The 20,613-nt window shown below is 45.1% G+C and overlaps 1 protein-coding gene across 2 annotated transcripts in view; it reads left to right on the top strand.

Annotated features, from left to right (window-relative positions):
* PACRG (parkin coregulated) overlaps positions 1-20,613 on the top strand; it is a 418,491-nt gene that overhangs the window by 73,647 nt on the left and 324,231 nt on the right. For both annotated transcript variants that reach the window (XM_056126203.1, XM_056126202.1), the window contains exon 2: positions 14,376-14,510. In XM_056126203.1, coding sequence (XP_055982178.1) covers positions 14,376-14,510 — 135 coding nt within the window. The remainder of the gene's footprint in view (positions 1-14,375; positions 14,511-20,613) is intronic.

The following is a 20,613-nucleotide window of genomic DNA, read 5'->3' as shown; positions in this document are numbered from 1 at the left end:
GGCAGAATGTGGGCGTGACAGCCAGGACCCCAAGTCAGCGAGGAGACAGAAAGGAACAGCCGGTCTCTGCTTCCACCATGTGGCCTGGAGTCCCAATCCTGGAACTTGTGTGCCCAGATTTTGCTTCTGGAAACTCGTAGGGCCAGTCTTATTTTTTTACACTTTATTTAAACAGTTGTTTGTGTTGCATTTGTTACAAGTATTCAATACTCCAGCCCCAATCTTACCACCACTGTTATCTTCCCTTCCCGTATGTCTGAAAACAAAGTTCTTGTACAGTTTTTTCTTATTTTAGTTGACCATTTTACTTTGTAAGTTTTGAGAAGTTTCAATCTCTATAATTGTAAATACTTTGAAAGTATTTCATTTTATTTTATTTTTGGGTCACACCCGGCGATGCACAGGGCTTACTCCTGGCTCGTGCACTCAGAAATCACTCCTGCAGTGCTCAGGGGGCCAGATGGGATACTTGGAATCGAACCAAGGTCGGCCACATGCAAGGCAAATTCTCTAACCACTGTGCTATCACTTCAGCCCCAAATATTCCATTTTAAAGAAAACCAGAAGATTGCTAGAAAAGCAGACTCTTCTTTTCTCACCATATCAAACTTCCTTATTAAGGACAGTTCCAAAAATTGTTTTCTATTAAGTAGCTGGTTCTGTCTTGAGAGTATCAGCTTGCATCATTAGACACAAGGATTCTCAAATTTTCTATTAAAATATTCATGGTATGTGAAATGCAAGTGGTAATAGTCTCTCCACATATACCAAAATCACATATTTGCTCCAATTCTTCAGTAAGAAATAACTTGGTGGCAAGACTGAAGTTGCTGCTGAGCCAGGAGCGGCCACGCTTCCCACGCTAAAGGGCTAGGAGCCGTGATGCAGCTTAAACTCTCACCGGCGGAGACTCTCCCCCCGCAATTAGCCCTGCGACTTCTCCGGCCTCTGTGTTGGGTGTTGACAGTGTATTAGCCAAGCTGTCTCTGCCATTCAGGCTTTTGATCGGTTCTCCAAGACAGATGCTAACTAGCACCGTCTACACGGAAATCTCTGATGACTCTCCAGAGACGGCTGAGAGCAGGAATCCCGCATGAGCCCGCAGACAGGTGGCTCCTTTTCCTGGATTTAACTGCAGGGAAAGCAGCTTTTGAGTAAACATGTTAGCCTTTGACTGTCAGGATTTCCGTTTGCTCAGTACTTGATGATCCCATCACATTCTGTCAGGATGGCTGTCAGTCTTACCCCAGTCCCTGAGACACCCGCAGAAGGGTGCCCGCGCCCACGACAGGCGTGCCAGCCGTGTAGACACGCAGACACTCAGAAGGGTGCCCGCGCCCATGCCAGGTGCTCTAGCCACACACAGCCATGGGAAAGCCATGGGGCCAGCTGGCCTGCAAGCTTCCACGGGCATTTTTAAGCCAGGAAAGCAAAATCGTAAAGCAAAACCTCTGTTCTGGGTGTTTGCATTTCGTCACCCAAATTCGGAAAGGCACCCTCATCATCTACAATTCGGGGGCTTCTCTTGCCCCCGACCCCCTCCTTCCCCTCTGTTGTTGCGGTGAGTGAGGGTGGCCGAGTGCTCTGATGTGGGTCTTGGCCCTTGGGTTGCAGTGCTCTCTGGGGACTGCACGTCTTACTCCCTGGGTTCGCACCCACCTGTCTGTGTGCCGGAGTTTGTTAATCCTGGGAGTGGTGGGCGGGGTCCCAGACAGCAGAGCCAACTGTGAGGGCACAGGAGTGTTCTCGGGGCCTCGGCTGGCCAGGCAGGTGCTTTTGCCACCGAGTCATTCCCTCAGCCTCACTTGGCGCCTCTCATGTCAGGAAGTCACTGTGGAAGCATTGCGGAATCAAGGTCCTGCATTCTAGCTCGCAAAAGGGCAAGTAGTTTTGAAACAAAAGTTATTATTACAGCGATCCAGCTCCCTGTGCCCACCTCCCCAGGGTCAGATTTCAGGGGCCAGAGAGAGCTCAAAGGTCCATGCATGCAGGAAGCCCGGCTCCGATCCGGACACCACAAGGCCTGTGTTTGTTTCCTGATGCCTCATAGTCCTCAGGTGTGGCACGACCTCTCTGCAAATCCTAGTCCCCATAGCCCCGGTGGACGAAAGGTCTAGAGGTGAGCTGGACAGGCTGTGCTGCTCGTACCCTGAGATGCAGTGAGTCAGGAGGACGGGAGAGAGCCCCTGTGCTTTGAAGAGTCCTGCAGGGCTTGTCTGACTCTCTCATTCATTCATTCATTCATTCATTCCACAAACTGGGTGGGTCCTGGCAGCTGTCAGTACAAGGTCTGCAGCTGACGTGGAAGATTGACGTGGAGATTGAGAATCTTGGGCCTGTGTGGTGGGCAGCCGACACCTATGTGTGTCCATTTGTGTGATGATTCGGTACCACACATCTTTGTGTGCTGCTTTAGGGCGTTTGGGGTAAGGCAGGGTGTGATTTATTTTCAACATTAGGGCCAGAACAATAGTAGAGGGGGTAGGGAATTTGCCTTTCATGGGGTCGACCCGGGTTTGATCCCCTCCACCACAGACAGTTCCCCAAGCCCATCAGAAGGAACTGATCTTCGAGCAGAGCCAGGAGCTGGGCTTGGCCCCCAAATAAAACACCCCCAAACCAAAATGAACATTGTCATGGTGGTCCTTTCTCCATTCCAACTTCCCTCCCCCACGCCAGCCACTTGAGGCAGGCTTCCAACCATGGACCAGTCTTCCTGGCCCTCGTTCCTACTGTCCTTGGATATTAGTCTCATGCTACTTTTTTTTTTAAGTTGGAAATGTTTCCCATCCAAGTACTAACCAGGCCCGACCCTGCTTAGCTTCCGAGATCAGATGAGATCGGGCGCGTTCAGGGTGGTATGGCCGTAGACATAGTAGTTGGAAATGAACACTCTGGACAAGAAGTGAGTGCTGTAAGTAGGTAAAAGGACAATCATGATGACCTTTCAGTACCTGTATTGCAAATTGCAATGCCCAAAAGGAGAGAAAGGAGTGTGTGTGTGTGTGTGTGTGTGTGTGGAGAGAGAGAGAGAGAGAGAGAGAGAAAGAGAGAGAGAGAAAGAGAGAGAGACAGAGAGAGAGAGAGAGAAGGAGGGTGAGAGGGAGGGAGGAAGAGGGAGGGGAGAGAGAAGAGAGAGGAGAGAAAGAGAAAGAGAGAAAAAGAGAAAGGGAAAAAGCAGGAAAGAGAGAGCGAGTATCCTGCCATAAGGCAGGCTGGAGCAGTGTTGGTGAGAAGGGAAACTGGAAATATTGGTAGAGGAATAAGTAGGCAGGTGAAGGGACCTATGTTGGAATGTTGTATGACTAAAACCCAATTGTGAAAAACTTTGTAACTGTGTATTTCATGGTGACTCAGTAAGAAAAAAAAAATTAAAACCCAGAACCAGAAATAACAACAACAAAAAATCCAAAAAACCCCAACAATAACAAAAGTAGAAACATTAATTCTGGCACTGAAGCCTGATGGACACTGTGATGGAAACGCTGGTCGTTTTATCATGTTTTCGAGACCATCTCCACTAGTGCGCTGTCTTTCTCATTGGGCCCATTTGAAAAACTGCATTAAAAATTACTGCTCTGTAAAAACCACACAACAATATCAATCTGATTGTAACTTTAGTGTCCCCACAGTAATTCTAGTTTTTAATTAATGCTAGTGATATTTAGACTAGTCCTTCTGAAAGCCCTTTGCACTAATTTAGGGTATTTGAAGTGTAGCTCTTTGTAATGCTGAATAATCTGTCCTAATGGAAAGGAACAGTCAGCCTTGAGACACAGGTGTTATGTCTTTGGACCATGCAGAATTCGCTACATCTTTCTGTGGCTTTCATAGTATTCTTCTGTGGGAGATTCTGGGCGATTCTGGGTGATGTGCTTGCTTTTTTCTCATTTCATAAGAGATATAAATCTATCTACATCTATATCTATATCTTGAGAATAATCTATTTGACTTACCTTATAGTCTTCCAAAATACAAAGTGACTTGGAGCATTAAGTGCAATTTTCAATGAATGATACAAGTGGGATCTATTTGCTAGTTTAGAGGGAGGCAATTTCTAAACTCTGTTCCTAAGAAATAGTTCAGTTTCTGTGAACATAGATCTTTAAATTCACACTTAGGGCTTTCTAACACCGAAGAACCTGGGTTTTATTTCACCAGTTCCCCTGGTCATTTTAGGTAAGTGTATTAGTAAAACAACAAGTCTCCTTAGACCTTCATAAGTTTGCTTTGGAAGGTCTAAGGAGACTTGTTGTTTTACTAATACACTTACCGAAAATGACCAGGGGAACTGGTGAAATGGTGGAGGGATGGGTGTTTGATCATTGTATAATTGAAACCCAAGCACAAACATTTGTAAGTCTACAACTGTACCTCATGGTGTCTCACTAATAAAAATGGAAAATAAATAAATAAATAAATAAATTTCATCCATTAAAAAAAAAAGTTTGCTTTGGGGCACTTGCCTTTTGCAAAAGATCAACATTGGTGCCTGTTTTTGCTAAGTGAATTCGAAGGAGAATTTTTTTGCTTCAAAAGCAAAAGGTAAACAGTGGAAGGAGCATTTGGTACCTGCTTTGCAGAAAACCATTCTAGAAGGCCCGTGTGGCTGGGCCCAGCCAAGGCCCTTCCCGGGAGTACTATCTCTGCTTTCCCTCTTGCTCCTGCGATCACTCTTGATTAGGGTGATTTTCGGCCTACCCCATTGTCTGGAGTGCTCAGATGGGCTGTTTTCCAGGTCTGAGGATGCTCAGAAATGTTTCCATCTAAATTAGTGGTAATTGCCACTCTGTCCCTTCCTGACCCGCAGGAGATCTATAATCCATTCTAGGTTCAGAGAGCCGGGAGCCTGCGTCTTCTATTACAAAATCCATTCCAGTTTCAAGGGGAATTAAATCATTTATGAGTTCTAGTAATCTAGCCCATGAATGTCCTCTCCCAACCCCCTCCCCCATCTCTCCTTCTCCCCCCACCCCCACCCCGCCAGCTAAATACCATTTAGCAATTTCACTGCGGCCCCGTGAGGCCCCAAGAGCTTACCTGAATTGTCTGGTAGATCGGTGCACTGGTTATGGGTACAGCTTTTGACTTTTCAAAGGTCCTTTCCTCTTAATTGACCTTCCTGTATCATTTGAAAAAAGCAATCCTAAAGGAAAATACCTTGTAGCTGTTGGTGTCTCCATTTCTTTACCATCATTCAACTCTGCCTCCTACTCTGTAGTTTGTTCTAATTATACAGATCTAGGGAATGTCTCAGACTTTCTGTCTTTTTCTCACTATATACTTCCTTTAGGGCTGGAGTGATAGCACAGTGGGTAGGGCGTTTGCCTTGCACGCAGCCAACATGGCCAACCCATGTTCGATTCCTCCGCCTCTCTCGGAGAGCCTGGCAAGCTACTGAGAGTATCTCGCCTGCACAGCAGAGCCTGGCAAGCTCCCTGTGATGTATTTGATATGCCAAACACAGTAACAAGTCTCACAATGTTACTGGGCCCGCTTGAGCAAATCGATGAACAATGGGAGGACTGTGCTACAGTGCTATACTTCCTTTAATCCAACACTCTATTACAAAACAGAAGTGATTAATAGTCTCCTATAATCAATCACTTAATCACTTAATCACTTAATCCCCGTTATTCATCGATTTATTCGAGCGGGTGCCAGTAACGTCTCCATTCATCCCGGTTGCGTGCTAGCGTAGCCCAATGGTATCTGTTCATTTTAGGAACATGTAGAGCCTCAAACCGATCATTTAGGGTCTTGACGAAGAAGTCTGACCATCTTATAGGTGGGCGTCCACGTGATCTTTTGATGTCTCGTGGAATCCAATCAGTAATGGCTCTAGTCCAGCGGTTGTCTGTAAACCTCATTACATGTCCAGCCCATCTGATTTTTGATGTCGTGGCAAATGAGACAGCGTCTCTGATTCTTGAGCGTTGACGAAGATCAGAACTCCGGATTCTATCTCTCATTTGAGTGAATCGTGATATTCCAAGCATAGTTCTTTCGATTCCTCTTTGAGAGACCCGAATAGTGTTCTCATCCTGTTTTCGTAGGGTCCAGGTCTCTGAGGCATATGTTAATGCAGGAAGAATAGTGGAATCAAAGAGATGTGCTCGTAGTTGGAGGTTCTTTGTCCTTTTAGTTATTTCTTCAATGCTCTTGAAGGCATTCCAAGCCGCTCTCTTCCTCCTGCGTAACTCAGGTGCCAGGTCATTCATCATGTTGATTTCTCGACCTAAGTATATATAACTGTTGCATTCGGAGATGGTGGTTCCGTTGAGAGCGAATGGAGCGTCAGGAACAAGGCTGTTTCTCATAAACATTGTCTTCGTAAGATTCAGCTGTAGTCCGACCTTTCCACACTCACGGTCAAAGTCCACAAGCATTTGTGCCGCTTGGCTGATGTTTGGTGTTATTAGAACGATGTCATCAGCAAAGCGGAGGTGGTGTAGTTGCCGACCATCTATCTTCACTCCCATGTTTTCCCATTCTAGTCGTCGCATGATGTTCTCGAGGGTGGCACTGAAGAGTTTTGGTGAAATGGTATCACCCTGCCGAACCCCTCTCTTGATATGGATGATTACTTCTTTGTAGAATGGTGAGATCTTGGTAGTGAATCCGCAATAGAGCTCACGAAGGATCCTGATGTATTGAGTTTGTACGCCCTGATTGGCTAGGGCTTCCATGACCGCTTCCGTCTCAACAGAATCAAAGGCCTTCTTTAAATCAATGAACGTTAGACAGAGCGGCATCTTGAACTCCCGAGATACCTCAATGAGCTTGGTTATTGTGTGGATATGGTCAATGGTACTGAATCCTTTTCGGAATCCAGCTTGTTCACATGGTTGTCCTTCATCTAGTGTTCTGCTAATCCTATTCAGGATGACTCGAGTGAATAGTTTGTAGATGACAGACAATAGGCAGATTGGGCGATAGTTGCCAATGTCGTGGATGTCTCCTTTCTTGTATAGTAGTACAGTCTTGCTGGTTTTCCATTGGGATGGAACCTTGCATTCAGACAGGTAGCGTGTGAAGAGTCGAGCTAATGTATTGATGAGTACTGATGGTAAGTTCTTCAGGTGTTCAGGTCTGATCTTGTCTGGGCCAGGTGCTTTTTGTTTCTTTACCGACGAGATGGCATGTTGGATTTCGGAAGGGAGAACATTGGGAACGACATATCCATCATGTGGTATGTGGTATGTGGGCAAGTGGATGTGGCTATTAAAGAGATCTGAGTAGAAGTCATGAATAATCTTCTCCATTGCCCTTCTGGAAGATGTGATAGATCCATCATGATGTCGGAGGGCAGTCATCTTGGTTTTGTAGTTGGTGAAGGACAGGCGGGCATTACGAATGTTTTTCCCAGCTTCTGCTGCATCTACCAGTACTGCTGCTCTCCTGTTTTTGAGGTCATCCTTGATGGCTTTTCTGCACTGTTTTGCCAGTTCGGACGTTTGCTTGTGGTTGCCTGAGGCACATGCCACGCCACGTTGGCGAATAAGTTCAAGAGTGTTCGAAGAAAGACGGTTTTTTGTGGTTATCTCTCTCTTGGCATTCCTTGCACAATCATGGAGGTGCTGAATCATTCGATCGTATTCCTCATCAATGTTGTCAATGACGGCATCTTCCCATGTTGCTGCAACAGAGCCAAAGAGTTCCCAGTTGGTGGTTGTTCTGGGAGTCTTCTTCTTAAACCTTGCATTCTTTAATAATGCAATTATAATTCTATAATCAATAGTCCCCTAATATCCATACAGATATCCAGTGTACTCATGGCCAAATCTAGTTGTGTGTCCCGAACACATCCTTTTTGGGGCTATACCCAGCAGTTCTTAGGGCTTACCCCTGGCTCTGTGCTCAGGGATCACTTCAGGCAGTAATCAGGGGACCATATGGGTTGCTGGGGATCAAACCTGGCTTGGCTTTGTGCCAGGCAAGTGCCCTCCCCACTGTACTATCTCTCCGGCCCCCCTGCATCCTAATGCCAATGTGAAGAAGGACTACTCCCGCTGGGAAGGAGGAAGGTGATGTGTTAAGGAAGGGTTTCTTAGTGAGTGTAAGGTTCATGCAGATCTCGAAAGTGACATCTAGTTACTCAGGAGGAAAACGAGGGGAGGAGTAAAGGAGAAAAGAATGATGATGGCAAAATTGTGGAGATCAAAGGAAACAGCCATCGTTTAAAGAATCTATCATTTTAAGTAACATAGCTTTCAAAGGTGTCCATGTTTGTGCTTTGGAGTACAAAGTTATGCACCACTGCCCTAGCCCAAGCACCAGCAGTCATCCACTGCTGTCCCCAGGTCCCTTCCACGCTGCCCCCTGCTTGGGAACGACAATTCTTTTGTCAGTACAGTGGTTTCCGGTTTTTATTGAGCAAGATCCACTCCATTTCTTTATCTCTCTCTTAACCTCCAATGCATGAGGCCTTCTCCCTCGGGCTAATTTCACTTCACATGACGTTCTCTAGTTCCATTCAAGTTGTAGCAAAAAGCAAGGTTTCATCTTTCCTATTAGCAGAATAGTAGTCTATTATGTATATATACCACGATTTTTTAAAAAATCTGCTGCCATTGGCATAGGGCTTGTTTCCAGATCCTGGCTATTTTAAATAGTGTGAAAGCAGATGTCATTTAAGACTGGTCTGTTTGGGGAAATGGCTGTTGCTCGGGGTCGTGCCTGCAGAGAAACGAGTAGAGATAAGCATTCCACTTGCAAATGTCTTTGTGTAGCGTGTCAATGGGAAGCCATTTATGGATTTGGAGAAGATGAGAGATATGATTTAATTAGTCTATTAGAATATTCACTGTGCAGCACACAGGAGTAATCTAGGGAAGGAAAAGCTGAAAACAAAAAGAAAGCGAAGACAGAAACTTTTTTATAAAAGCGCATTAAGACCTTTAAATTCGAAATAAATAAAAATGGAAAGCATAGATAATGAGCTGGTATTGCAGTACATGCAACCAATGACTAAATCTCTGCTGCTATAAATAGCTCATGCAGTGAGATATTCATACAGAAAGGACACGAACCGGGTATTCATGCAGCATTTAGCTAGAAAAAGAAATTGTTCGCCTCCATTTGTTGATAGTCATAATGATCCAAAGTCAAAAATAGGAAGGTGGCAGAGACAGAATTTGGGGTTCCCCAAGTCCACATGTCAAGCCTTGCCTTTCCTGAGGGCGTCTGGAGAGGGGGCTTTTGGGGAGGTCATTATAAGTATTGATGTAGAATGGGGACCCCCTGATGGAATCCGTTTTCTTCATAAGAAGGCCAGCACGTGCTCTCCTGCCGCCCCCCTCCCTGCCCATGTGTGAAGCTCCAGACCGAAGGTGAAGAAGTGAAGGAAGGAGGAGGTTCTGATCAGGGCCGGGTGGGAAGACAGTTCTGGGGGTCTGTCTGGTTCTGCAACCTGCAGGGCGAGGGAGACCCATCCTCGACCTCCACCAGGAGTCTAAGTACATGAAATCTGACCATTGTCTCAGACCGGGCATTTTCCCACAGTGAGTTGATAAACGAGCTGGCGTTGGTTAATGTAACCCTGGCTCTCTTCCATTACCATCACACTTATTAGAATACTTTTGCGAGCATCCCGTGGCCTTTGGGTGACCTCCGGCATCGCAACCTTTCTGATCGATTGAAACCATTACCTCTGGAGGGTGGGACAGTTGCCGAATTACAACATTACGGGAAGTCTCGGCTGGTCGCCGCTGATTAGCCCTCGGCAGCTAAGAAGCGGCACTCGAGCAGCTGAGGCCGAAGCTCTGTGTGCCGGCCGCCTGGTCACTGAAGCATTCTTGAGCCCACATTTCGGGCTGAGACCCATGAGAACCGGAAAAAAACGTGTCCTTGCATGTTATCGTTGTAACACAACAATAACGTTGGCTAACGGGAACAATTGAACGACAATGTTGATGTCCCACTTTAAATTCTTTTTTTAAAGAAAACGAACCCGAGTATATGCTTAAAATATAAAGCTACTGAAGAAAACAAAAAGAAACTTGCAGATTCTATAATGGGCAGTTTTAGGAGGCTTTAAATTCCTTCCTGGTAATTATTATTAGTCTGTGGCCATATGACAGAGACCGTGATCTAAGTCCTAAATCCATTACAGCACATTCAATAATGCAAGCATATAAAGTACTCTGTCATCTGTAGTCACTTCAAAGTACATTCAATATCTTGGTTCCCAAGTGCATTAGATTTTATTAAAAGCATTCTGCTGCAGCATCCATTCTTCCTAATTGGTTTACTCCGAGCCCCCGCCACTCGGCCGATCCTAATTGCATTTCCCCGCAAATCTAGTTTGATTTATGTTCCTTATTTGCTCTATATTATTTATAATAAATCGGAGTACAATTCTTCAGACTTTAAATAAAATTTATCGTAGCTCCTCTTCTGCAAACACGCGACTCACATAAGGACGCTCAACAGCACTTTTGCTTTTTTGTGCTTTTTTTGAACATTGTTTAGTCAAGCAATCTCTGTCCGTCTGCTTTCCAGTAAGTGCATCTTTATATTACCTTTCCAGAGATTAATTGTGTTTTACTTGATTTTTATGTATAGACTTCCTGAATTACTTGGAGTATAATAGCAGATTATGTGCATGATGTTAAAAAATGGTAACTTTTTTTGGCTTGAGTGGGTATATGTGTCTCTAAAACAGAAAAGACATCATCAAGGACACGGTGACAGGGAAGCTGCAGAAATGATCTGACCCCTCCACGGCACAGACAGGCCTAACTGAGATGGTTCGGATCAGTTGTACGATGACAACTTTTGAAATTCCAAGAGCTAATTTTTAGTGGATTTACAGCTGTATTTTTAAAAATACAGCATTTAAAAATAAGTAAATGACACAAATGTAAAGAAGATCTGATACACAAGAAAGAATTTTCTCATCACTGGGTCTTACATTGAGTATTTTGTAAAATTAAGACAAGATTTTCCAAAGTTCTGTAGCTATAGAAAACTTCCTCTGGGAGTCCATTCAAATGGAAAGCAGATGTGACCTGTAAGGGACATTTCTAGCTCATTCCTTGAATAGTATGGACCATTACAAAATTGAATTCAGTATAGATTTTTTTAATAAATTTAGCATAAGGGAGTAAAGGAAAAAGAGAGAGTGATTTTAGGATAACACAAACAGAAGGGAAAAAGATGAATCATCTCAAGCAAATTTTAGATCAGTGAAAGAGCTGAGGATGGTTAGCGGTGATGGACAGATAAGAGAACAAGAGAAACCCTAGATTTGGCTGAGTGTTTAAAATTCAGGGACCAGATCTCACATCTTTACTGGATCTGTAAGGAAGCCCCCCACACCCACATGGAGACCCCCAGGGTAGCTTGAACTTGTCCCAGGCAGCAGCCATGGGAGGTTCCTCTCCCTCCCGACCGTGGTGGTACCAGAAGATGTGTAGAGGCGAGAGAGGAACTTTACCCTCACTCTGGTGATGGGACCATCCCTCTGTGTAAGAGCTGTGGGAGCAGCTGAGGGGGGCGGCTGTCGGTGGGCGGCTGGTGCTGAAATGCCCCCTTTCCACAGCCCCTTCCACTCCAGCCAGAAGAAGCCAGGAAGATGCCCAGACTTGGTTAGAGTTCCTGTAGAGGCACAGACTCTCCTCTGGGCAGGAGACTGAGGCAGGGGATGAAGCACGCAGGGCCAGAGTCTCCTAGAACACCAGGATCCAGATATCCATGGAAAACCCACGGTCACCTCAGGAATCAAGAAGACAGGCAAGCAGGATTGGGAAAAGGCAGTCACAGTCACCTTTTGGCCCCTGGCCACCCGCTGCCCTTTGTCCCCATGGGTCCAGGTCCCTCCAGATCCTACAGATGCGCTGTCCAGCCTCTGTCTTTATCTCCCCCAAGTCTCTCACTTAGCAAAATGCCCTTCGGCTTTATCCACAGTGTTGCCAATAGCAAGACTTCCTTCACTTTCATGATTAAGCAACATCCCACCATGTGTATCTGTTATGTGACGCTTTTAGTTGATGCACTGAAAAGTTGATTTTACAAGCCGAGGCCTCTGCGGGCCACTGTGGGGGGTCCCACACGACACCAGCACCTGCGTGCAGGCACATCTGTGTAGAGATCATTATGACATTCTAGGAATATGTGTGTGCTGAAGGGAGCAAGCTTCATATAGATTATGTCCTCCCACTCTTGAGTGTATGTGTGTGTGTGTGTGTGTGTGTGTGTGTGTGTATGCAGGGGGAGGCAATGAGGGTGTTAAAATAATGGCATAAAAGTAAATTACTGTAACTTTTTATTTATTTATTTATTTATTTATTTATTTTTAGTTTTTTGAGCCACACCCTGCAGTGCTTGGGGTTTTCTCCTGGCTCTGCCCTCAGGAATCGTTTCTGCTTTCAGGGGCATCAAATAAGATGTCGGGGCTCAAACCCAATCGGCTACGTGCAAAGCAAGCATCCTTTCACTGTACTGTCTCTCTAGCCCCTAATGTAACTTTTGGACAAAATTCACAGTTGTCAGTTCTTTGTCCATCCCTAGATGTATTATTGCCCGTCAGCTGCTCTAGACCCACTGTCCTGCCACCCTTTTCCATGCTGATGTAGGAGACAAGCTCTCCCTGGGGACAGCTCAGGGCCTGCCTGTTGCCTGGTTCCTAACAGTGGAATGAGTCTGGCTGAGAAGGGTGACTGCTAAAAATTCTAATACCAAAATGGATTTCAAATCGTCAATGGACAAGAGGAAATCTTCCCCAATGCCTCGAGTCCCCTCAGTTACTTAAGAACAGGTGCTGGGAATACTGTGCCACGTGGTCAAGAATACTCTTAACTGGAATGAATGCCTCTGTGCTACCTTGCTCTTCAACTGCACTTCTGCATTTTATCATCCTGAAATTTATTTTTAATATTTAACTCAGTATCTAATGTTAGCCATTATACATATATATGTTAGATCAGATGTGTTTGTTACTTTCTATCTCTTGCATGGTATATTTTATGTATTTCTTTGTTAAAATTAGTTTTGTGCAAATCACGATCATGATCATCCTGTTGTTTGTCGGTTGCAGTAACATCTCCTTCGTCCTAGCCCTGAGATTTTAAAGTGCCATATTCATGGCCCTTTTAGGGTTAGGAGAATGAGACCCATCATTGTGACTGGTATTTGGCATATTGGGTACACCACAGAAAGTTTGCCAGACTCTGCCGTGTGGGCAGGTTACATTCGGTAGCCTGCCAGGTTGTCCAAAGGAAAAAAATAAGCTTCCGGGAGCTGGGTTTTACAGTCTCTGCGTCTTGGCCGTTGATGGGACCAACCTGGTGCTGGCGGCAGCTGGTGGGTGTGACGCCTACCTACTGGAAGATGGGGGGTCTGGGTGGAGAAGGCCCAGACCCAATCCGGGCAGGCTTGGAGATCTCAGCCCCAGGACCCGCATGCCAGGTGCAAATATTTGTGCAAATATTAAACATAAATATGTCACTGTTACTTAAAGTATGCAGATTTCACATAGATTATTTGATGTCTTGTCCAAATTAAGACTTAACAACATAATCTTGATCTCCTTGCATAAATGGCTAGTATTTATCTTCTTCTCACAAGCGGCAAAGGCATGTATTTACACTATATGGAAGAAGCCACACAGGATTAGGAGTTGAATTCACTAATTAATTCACTAACCACTTTTGATTTTGTGACCTAACTTACATAAGCATCTGTGAACTTTGCACATTTATTTAAAAATATACTCAATGTTAGTGGCTACATAAGAAGTTTTTATTGTTTGGATTAAAATCCTCAGTTTGGGGACTGGAAGTTTCTCTGGTAGTCTCTTCGAATGCTGCCTGTACCATATTATCAAAAGAGGTCATCCATTCACAGAGTGGAGCGCCCTTTTTTTCCTTTTCAACTTCTTAATTGTACCATTACTTAATTTTATATTACGCTTTTAGGGTTCTGTTATTGATATTCATGACATGAAAGCATATCTTGACATTTTATGTAGAAAGATTGCAGAAAAATAGTCTAGATTCATTGCTTTAGTATTCCACAAAGCATATCTGACTTGAGATTAGAATTTGCAATTATTAGGAAATCTTGAAAGTTCTTGACACTCTGAACTTTGAGACCTCTGTCCAGTATCTCTCTTAAACAAAATGCCAGTCTTTGCTTTATTATGGAGAGATTATTTTTAAGTGACACTTTCCTCGGACTGTTTCCCAAAGGGACTTGCAGTAAGAGAGACAGTTTATCGTGATTATAAGATGCTTTTCTTTGGCAAACTTTTGCATTCGCGGGGATTTGGCTCCGGTTATTGGCTCTCTGTCTTTGTCTTTGCGAGTTTTCCTCCTTCTGGGGCAAGCACCTGTCAAGGCTGACCTTCTGTTGATCTACTTGTGTTTTTCAAGGTGAGAGGCCCCCCGGCTGCAGGGGCGTTTAAAGAAAGACCCACCAAGCCCACTGCCTTCCGAAAATTTTACGAGCGTGGAGACTTCCCCATCGCCCTGGAGCACGATTCCAAGGGCAACAAGATCGCCTGGAAGGTAAGTGCAGGGCGCAGGGCCCAAGTGGTACCTCCCCACGCGGAGAAGGTGATGGGCCGTGGTCAGAGGGAGGCCGTGGCCGCTGGGCCCAGGTCACTGCCCACTCGGAATGGCACAGGAATGGCACAGATTGGCACCGGGCTGGTAGCAAGGCAGCTGGCTTCTAAGAAAGTGTGTCTGCCTGCTGCCTACTGCCCCGGGCCCTGCCTCGACTTCTGCCCAGGCTGCCTATGAGATCAGAGGGTTTGCACGGACAGGGTTTGTCACAGGAAGGCGGCGTGGGGGTAGGGGTGGAGAGCGGGGGGAATGAACACTGATTCGCTCTCCTGCTCCTGCTCCTTAATTATTTTTGCTATCAATGGCTTCACTTTGGGGGATATTTATCAGCTAAAAGGGTCTCTCGCCTGGAGCCGCAGGAGCAGTTCACTGTGAGGGAGGCTGGCTCGTGAGTCGAAAGAACATAAAAGGTTTGACCACAGAGCAATTCAATTACGCGATTGATCCATTTAACTTAAAAGTCCCATGGCGCTGTCTGAAGGAGAAGGAGGGAAGCGATTGTAATGAGCGACAAATAAATTCATGGTTCCCGAAAAAAAAAAATTAAAAGATGATCAATTTGAAAAGTTCATCAAAGTATATCGCTTACACGGATTCCTTAAAATGGAGACTTTTCTTCCTCTAGAAAAAAACCTAAATTTTATTTTTTTTCAAGAGCATCTTTACATATATCATAAAATTATCAGATGGTTCTGCGTCAGGAAAGGATATTCTGTTGTTGAACCCAATGGTTATTACCCTTTTTTTTTTTTGGCATGAGAGACTTGCAGGATCCCCTCTAATTAAATGTTGTGCATTTGTTTGAAGAGGGTAAGAGGTCTTTTTATATAGTGTATTATTTGCATCTTGAGAAAGCGGTGAGGAAAAAATCCTACTAACTTCAACAGTTTACGTGGCTTTAACATAACTGGTGCTTTCCGAACTTCACTGTGGTACTTTCTTTTGTTTTTTAATTTTTTTTTTAATTTTTATTAGTGAGACACCATGAGGTACAGTTGCAGACTTACACTTTTTTGTGCTTGGGTTTCAATTATACAAGGATCAAATACCCATCCCTCCACCAGTGCCCATTTCCCACCATTCTTAGCTTGATTTGAGCCTTCTGGGCCTTGCTCCACGTGCCAGTTCTTCCAAGCTACCTAGTGGAGAGTCTTAAAAACCTGGTCTCTTTGAGTACTCTGCCATACAATTTCATAAAATGTGAGTGATTTGATTTCTCATGACCCTGAAAGAGCCTCGAGTGTATTACTTTTTAAAATCTCAGGGCTAGGACGAAGGAGACGTTACTGGGGTCTGCTTGAGGCAATCGATGAACAACTGGATGACAGTGATAAAGTGATTTGATGTTTTTATTTACTACACATTTTAAAAGTGTCAATAAGAAGAATTTACAGACCTACTTTAACTGATTCAAATAATCTTATTAGTATTATTTAGAATTATCAAGCGATTAGAACAAAAGTTATCTTGAAAAGAATAAAGATATAGGATAAATTGTTTTGTGCTCTTTGATAGTCCAACAGCCAGCCGGGATATACAGTGCTTTTATTTTTTATAGCTCTATTAATTCTTTTAAAGTCCTATTGACTGTGGTACTGAGTCAGCAAGCTAAAAAGCCAGAAGAAAGCGGAAGCAATTTATTCGCTGTCATTGGCAGGCTAATAGCAGACACGTGAAGAAACATCTTCTCCTCGAGCCTATATAGACTTCTATCAGTCAAAGCTTTGCTCTCCGCATCTCAATGGCAATGTGCTATTGAGAGGGGAAAAAAAGCACTCAAAGCGTCACATGTAAGCTATATTGGGACCAGTATCCCAATATAGCTCTGTTTATTTCTGGGGACATGTGCCTTGGGGACTTCTTGAGAATGTCATCCCGAAGGAAGGGGCCTGGAACAGCCTGAGTTCCTCCCCTGCTAGAAATTCACCAAACGCAACCAGGGACGGTACCCAAGCAGGAGGACATCTGCCTTGCCTGCCGTGGCTCTGAAGGCCAGATGCAGCCGGTTCCACGGGGACTCCCGGTGCAAGGGGGCTGTGAGGGCTGAGTGTGTGTGTGGTGCCATGCTAAGAAGACCTGTTTCACATGTAAGATAGTGACATGTTCTAGAAAGACCGAGGGGTGTGCAGAGTCCCAGCCTTCAAGTGACCCGTCAAAGTCGAAGTATAAAGACGGCTGGAGGGGCTGGATCGATAGCACAGCAGGTAGGGCGTTTGCCTTGCACGCGGCCAACCCAGGTTCGATTCCCAGCATCCCATATGGTCCCGCGGGCACTGCCAGGAGTGATTTCTGAGTGCAGAGCCAGGAGTAACCCCTATGCATCGCCGGAGTGACCCCCCCCCCCAAAAAAAAAGCAAGAAAAAAAAGACGGCTGGAGGCAGAAAATATCTTCCCAGGTTAGGGTTCCCACTCCCATGCCCAGAGACAAGGCCCTTTGGGTGCTGGTATCAAGGCCACCCAGGGCCCGAGTGGTGGGACCCTCTGCGGGGATAAGTGGGCCTGCCTCTGCACCCGCTGACACCATGCAGCAGAGATCATCTGCCCCCCAGCTCCAGACAGGCCTGGAGAGACGGGACAGACTATGCTTTTGGTGCTGGTGGTTTGGGCCCACACCCTGCAGTGTCAGGGCTGACTCCCTGCTCTGTGCCAAAGGATCACTTCTGGTGGGTGTGGGGGACCCAGTGAGTGCCAGAATCAGGACCGGTTGGGTGCATACTAGGCCAAGCTGTGCCCGCCGTCCTATCGCTCCAGCCCAGAGCAGCTGCATTCTCGATTTTGAGTTAGAATTCATTTAAATGGCCACATGGTTACTGTATTAGATGGCGTGACTCTAGGTTAAGATAACAGCAGTCAAAATCCCCGAATCTTTAGACCAGATGGAAGGCTGTAGCGATTTAAGAATTGTCCTTAAATGTTATACCATATAGATATATAGAGTCATGGCTTCTGTGCTTACATAATGGTACTAAGTGGGGGAAAATTATATAAAATGAAAAGTTTTGTGGTGGGATTTCCTTTGTACTTGACAGTCTCAATTGAATCATTTCTGAGCAATGAATAGGTATGACCTAGACTATGAATAGGTATAAAATCTACCAAATATGCTCTTTTATTTATTTAATTTTTATTAATGAAACACCATGAGGTACAGTTGTAGACTTACAAATTTTTGTGCTTGGGTTTCGTTATACAACGATCAGGTACCCATCCCTCCAGCAGTGCCCATTCTCCACCACCACTGATCCCAGTATCCCTCCCACCCCCATCCCCCATCCCACCCTGCCTCTGTGGCAGGGCACTCCCTTTTGTTCTCTCTCTCCTTTGGGGTGCTGAGGTTTGCAAAAGAGGCAATGGGTGGCAACATGTTCGGTCTATAGTCTACTTTCAGGATGCTTCTCCCATCCTGGGAGGATCCTCCCAGCACCCTTTACTTGGTGCTCCCTTCTCTATCTGAGCTGCCTTTACCCCTAGCATATGATGCTGGCCTCCAAGCCATGGAGCAAACCTCCTGGTACTTATCTCGACTATTCTTGGGTGTTAGTCTCCTGTTTTGTTACTTTATATTCCACAGATGAATGCAATCTTTCTGTCTGTCCCTCTCTTTCTGACTCATTTCACTTAGCATGATACTTTCCCTGTAGAACCACTTGTATGTAAATTTGACTTCAAATTTCATGACTTCATGACTTCATCTTTTCTAACAGCTGCAGAGTATTCCATTGTGTAGATTTACCAAGTTTCTTTAACCAGTCATCTGTTCTCGGGCACTGGGTTTTTTTTTCCAGATATTGGCTACTGTTTTTCCAGATATTGGCTAGTCTGAACAGTGCAGCAATGACCAAATATGCTCTTGTAAATGTTTAAGTAAAACACTTTGTTTTGACTTGCGGCCACACTTGGTGGCACTCAAGGAACCATGTGTGATGCCGGGAATAGAATCAGGAATTTAACTTCTTTAAATTGGCTAGAGTATGATCATCAATGGTTAAAAGCCATAATGATGCCTGGAACCCATGTGAGTTGGCTTCCTTTCTGCATTTCTCTTGGTGACGCCAGCAGTCAGGAAGGCCGATTCTTGTCGTGTGGCTGTTTTCCTGTCAGTATCCCCAGTGAAAAGAGCTGCCTGTTCTGGAGAAATGACACCAACCATCCACAGGACCAACGGACCTCTTGAAATTGTCTTTGAATTCTCACATCTTAAATTTGTGATCTTCAGTGGCCTGAGCTTCCGTAATGGAATCACGACCTTTCCCCATGGTGCTGATGAGGGTAGGGTGGGCTCTGCCCAAACCTCCTTGGCCCGCTGTTCTCGGGGCGGCGGGGGAGGCAGAGGGTGAGAGTTACCTGAAGACGCTCCGAACTCGGTCTTCCCTTCCACAGCTTGGGAGCTTCACCTTTCGACTTGGTTCTAGCACTTGCCAAGTGCTAAGATGGTGTCTGGTGAGCATAGGTGCCCAGAGACATAAACCTGGACTTGAGGCTGGCAAGACACAGCACATGGGTTAAGGCACTTGCCTTGTATGTGCCCAACCCCAGGCTGATTGGCAGGACCACAGAGTGTTTCACCTGAGCTCTGCCAGGACTGATTCATGAGCACGGAGCCAGGACTGAGCCCTGAATACCATCGAGTGTGGACCAGAACGCCAAGCTTCCCACTCCAAATATCACAGGAGCCAGTTACCATAAATTTATATATATATATATATATATATATATATATATATATATATATCACAGGGGCTGGAGCGATTACACAGCGGTAGGGCGTTTGCCTTGCACGCAGCCAACATGGCCGAACCGAGTTCGATTCCTCTGCCCCTCTCGGAGAGCCCGGCAAGCTACCAAGAGTATCTTGTGCACGGCAGAGCCTGGCAAGCTCCCCATGATGTATTCGATATGCCAAACACAGTAACAACAAAGTCTCTAGTGGAGACGTTACTGGGCCCGCTCGAGCAAATCGATGATCAACGGGAGGGCCGTTATATTTATCACTTGATCACTTGACTTCCTGTTAATCATGGATTTGCTCAAGTGGGTGCCAGTAACATCTCCATTTGTCCCTGTCGCATGCTAGTATAGCCCAATGGCGTCTGTTCATTCTAGGAACATGAAGAGCCTCAAACCAATCATTCAGGATCTTGATGAAGAAGTCTGACCATCTGGTAGGTGGGTGGCCACGCGGTCTTTTGATATCCCGTGGAATCCAGTAGGTAACGGCTCTAGTCCAGCGGTTGTCTCCAAATCTCATTACGTGTCCAGTCCATCTGATTTTTGATGATAGATAGATAGATAGATAGATAGATAGATAGATAGATTTGCAAGGGAGGGCTGCAGTCAGACTGGGCTTGGCCACATAAGAGATAAGCCCCCTATCTTTGGTGTCTTTTTTCCACTGGGTTTTATTCTCTGAACACTGTTCTTGGCTGGTGTTGGATGGAAGGGCTCTTGCACTGAATTCACAGCACATGGTTCCATGCCGTAGCCTCTCAGTGGGTTGAACTTGTATTGTGAAAATGCCCCTTGTATGACACATAAATGCTTCTCCAGTGACCACTCGCATGTTAAATTTCAGGCCGAAGGGTTCACTTTGCTTTCTAAGTGACTGGAAATATGTGTCCAACTGGAACATCAAGTAAACAAAATGCTGAGCATGACTTAAGTCAATGCTCCAATTTGTTTGTAAAATTGCTTTCTGGCCATGCTAGACAATAGCTTCGATTCCATGCTGGCCCACAAGTTGGCAATACTGTGGTACAGCTTCCATGTAGAATTTCTTCCCTGCCATCCCATTCTTTTTAGTTCTCGCAGCATTGGTATTCATCAACTATAAAAAGCTCTGTCAGTGTGACTGTTTTCATTGACATAAAGGATAATTTCCTACTAGGAAAAACAGTTATTGAATATAATTATTAATAAACTGTGCACTAATTTTTTACAATTAAAATCAGTCCCGAACCACGATGGCTCATTATCTATAAATACAAACGCATCTTAAAGTAAGTCACACTGTGATGATACCTCATCTATCAGCTCTCGGTATTTTGTA

The sequence above is a fragment of the Sorex fumeus genome, unplaced genomic scaffold (assembly GCF_029834395.1).
Source record: "Sorex fumeus unplaced genomic scaffold, SorFum_2.1 ptg000061l, whole genome shotgun sequence".
Lineage (NCBI taxonomy): Eukaryota > Metazoa > Chordata > Mammalia > Eulipotyphla > Soricidae > Sorex > Sorex fumeus.
Note: the sequence above shows the minus strand (reverse complement) of the source record. Positions and strands in the feature narration are given on the sequence as shown.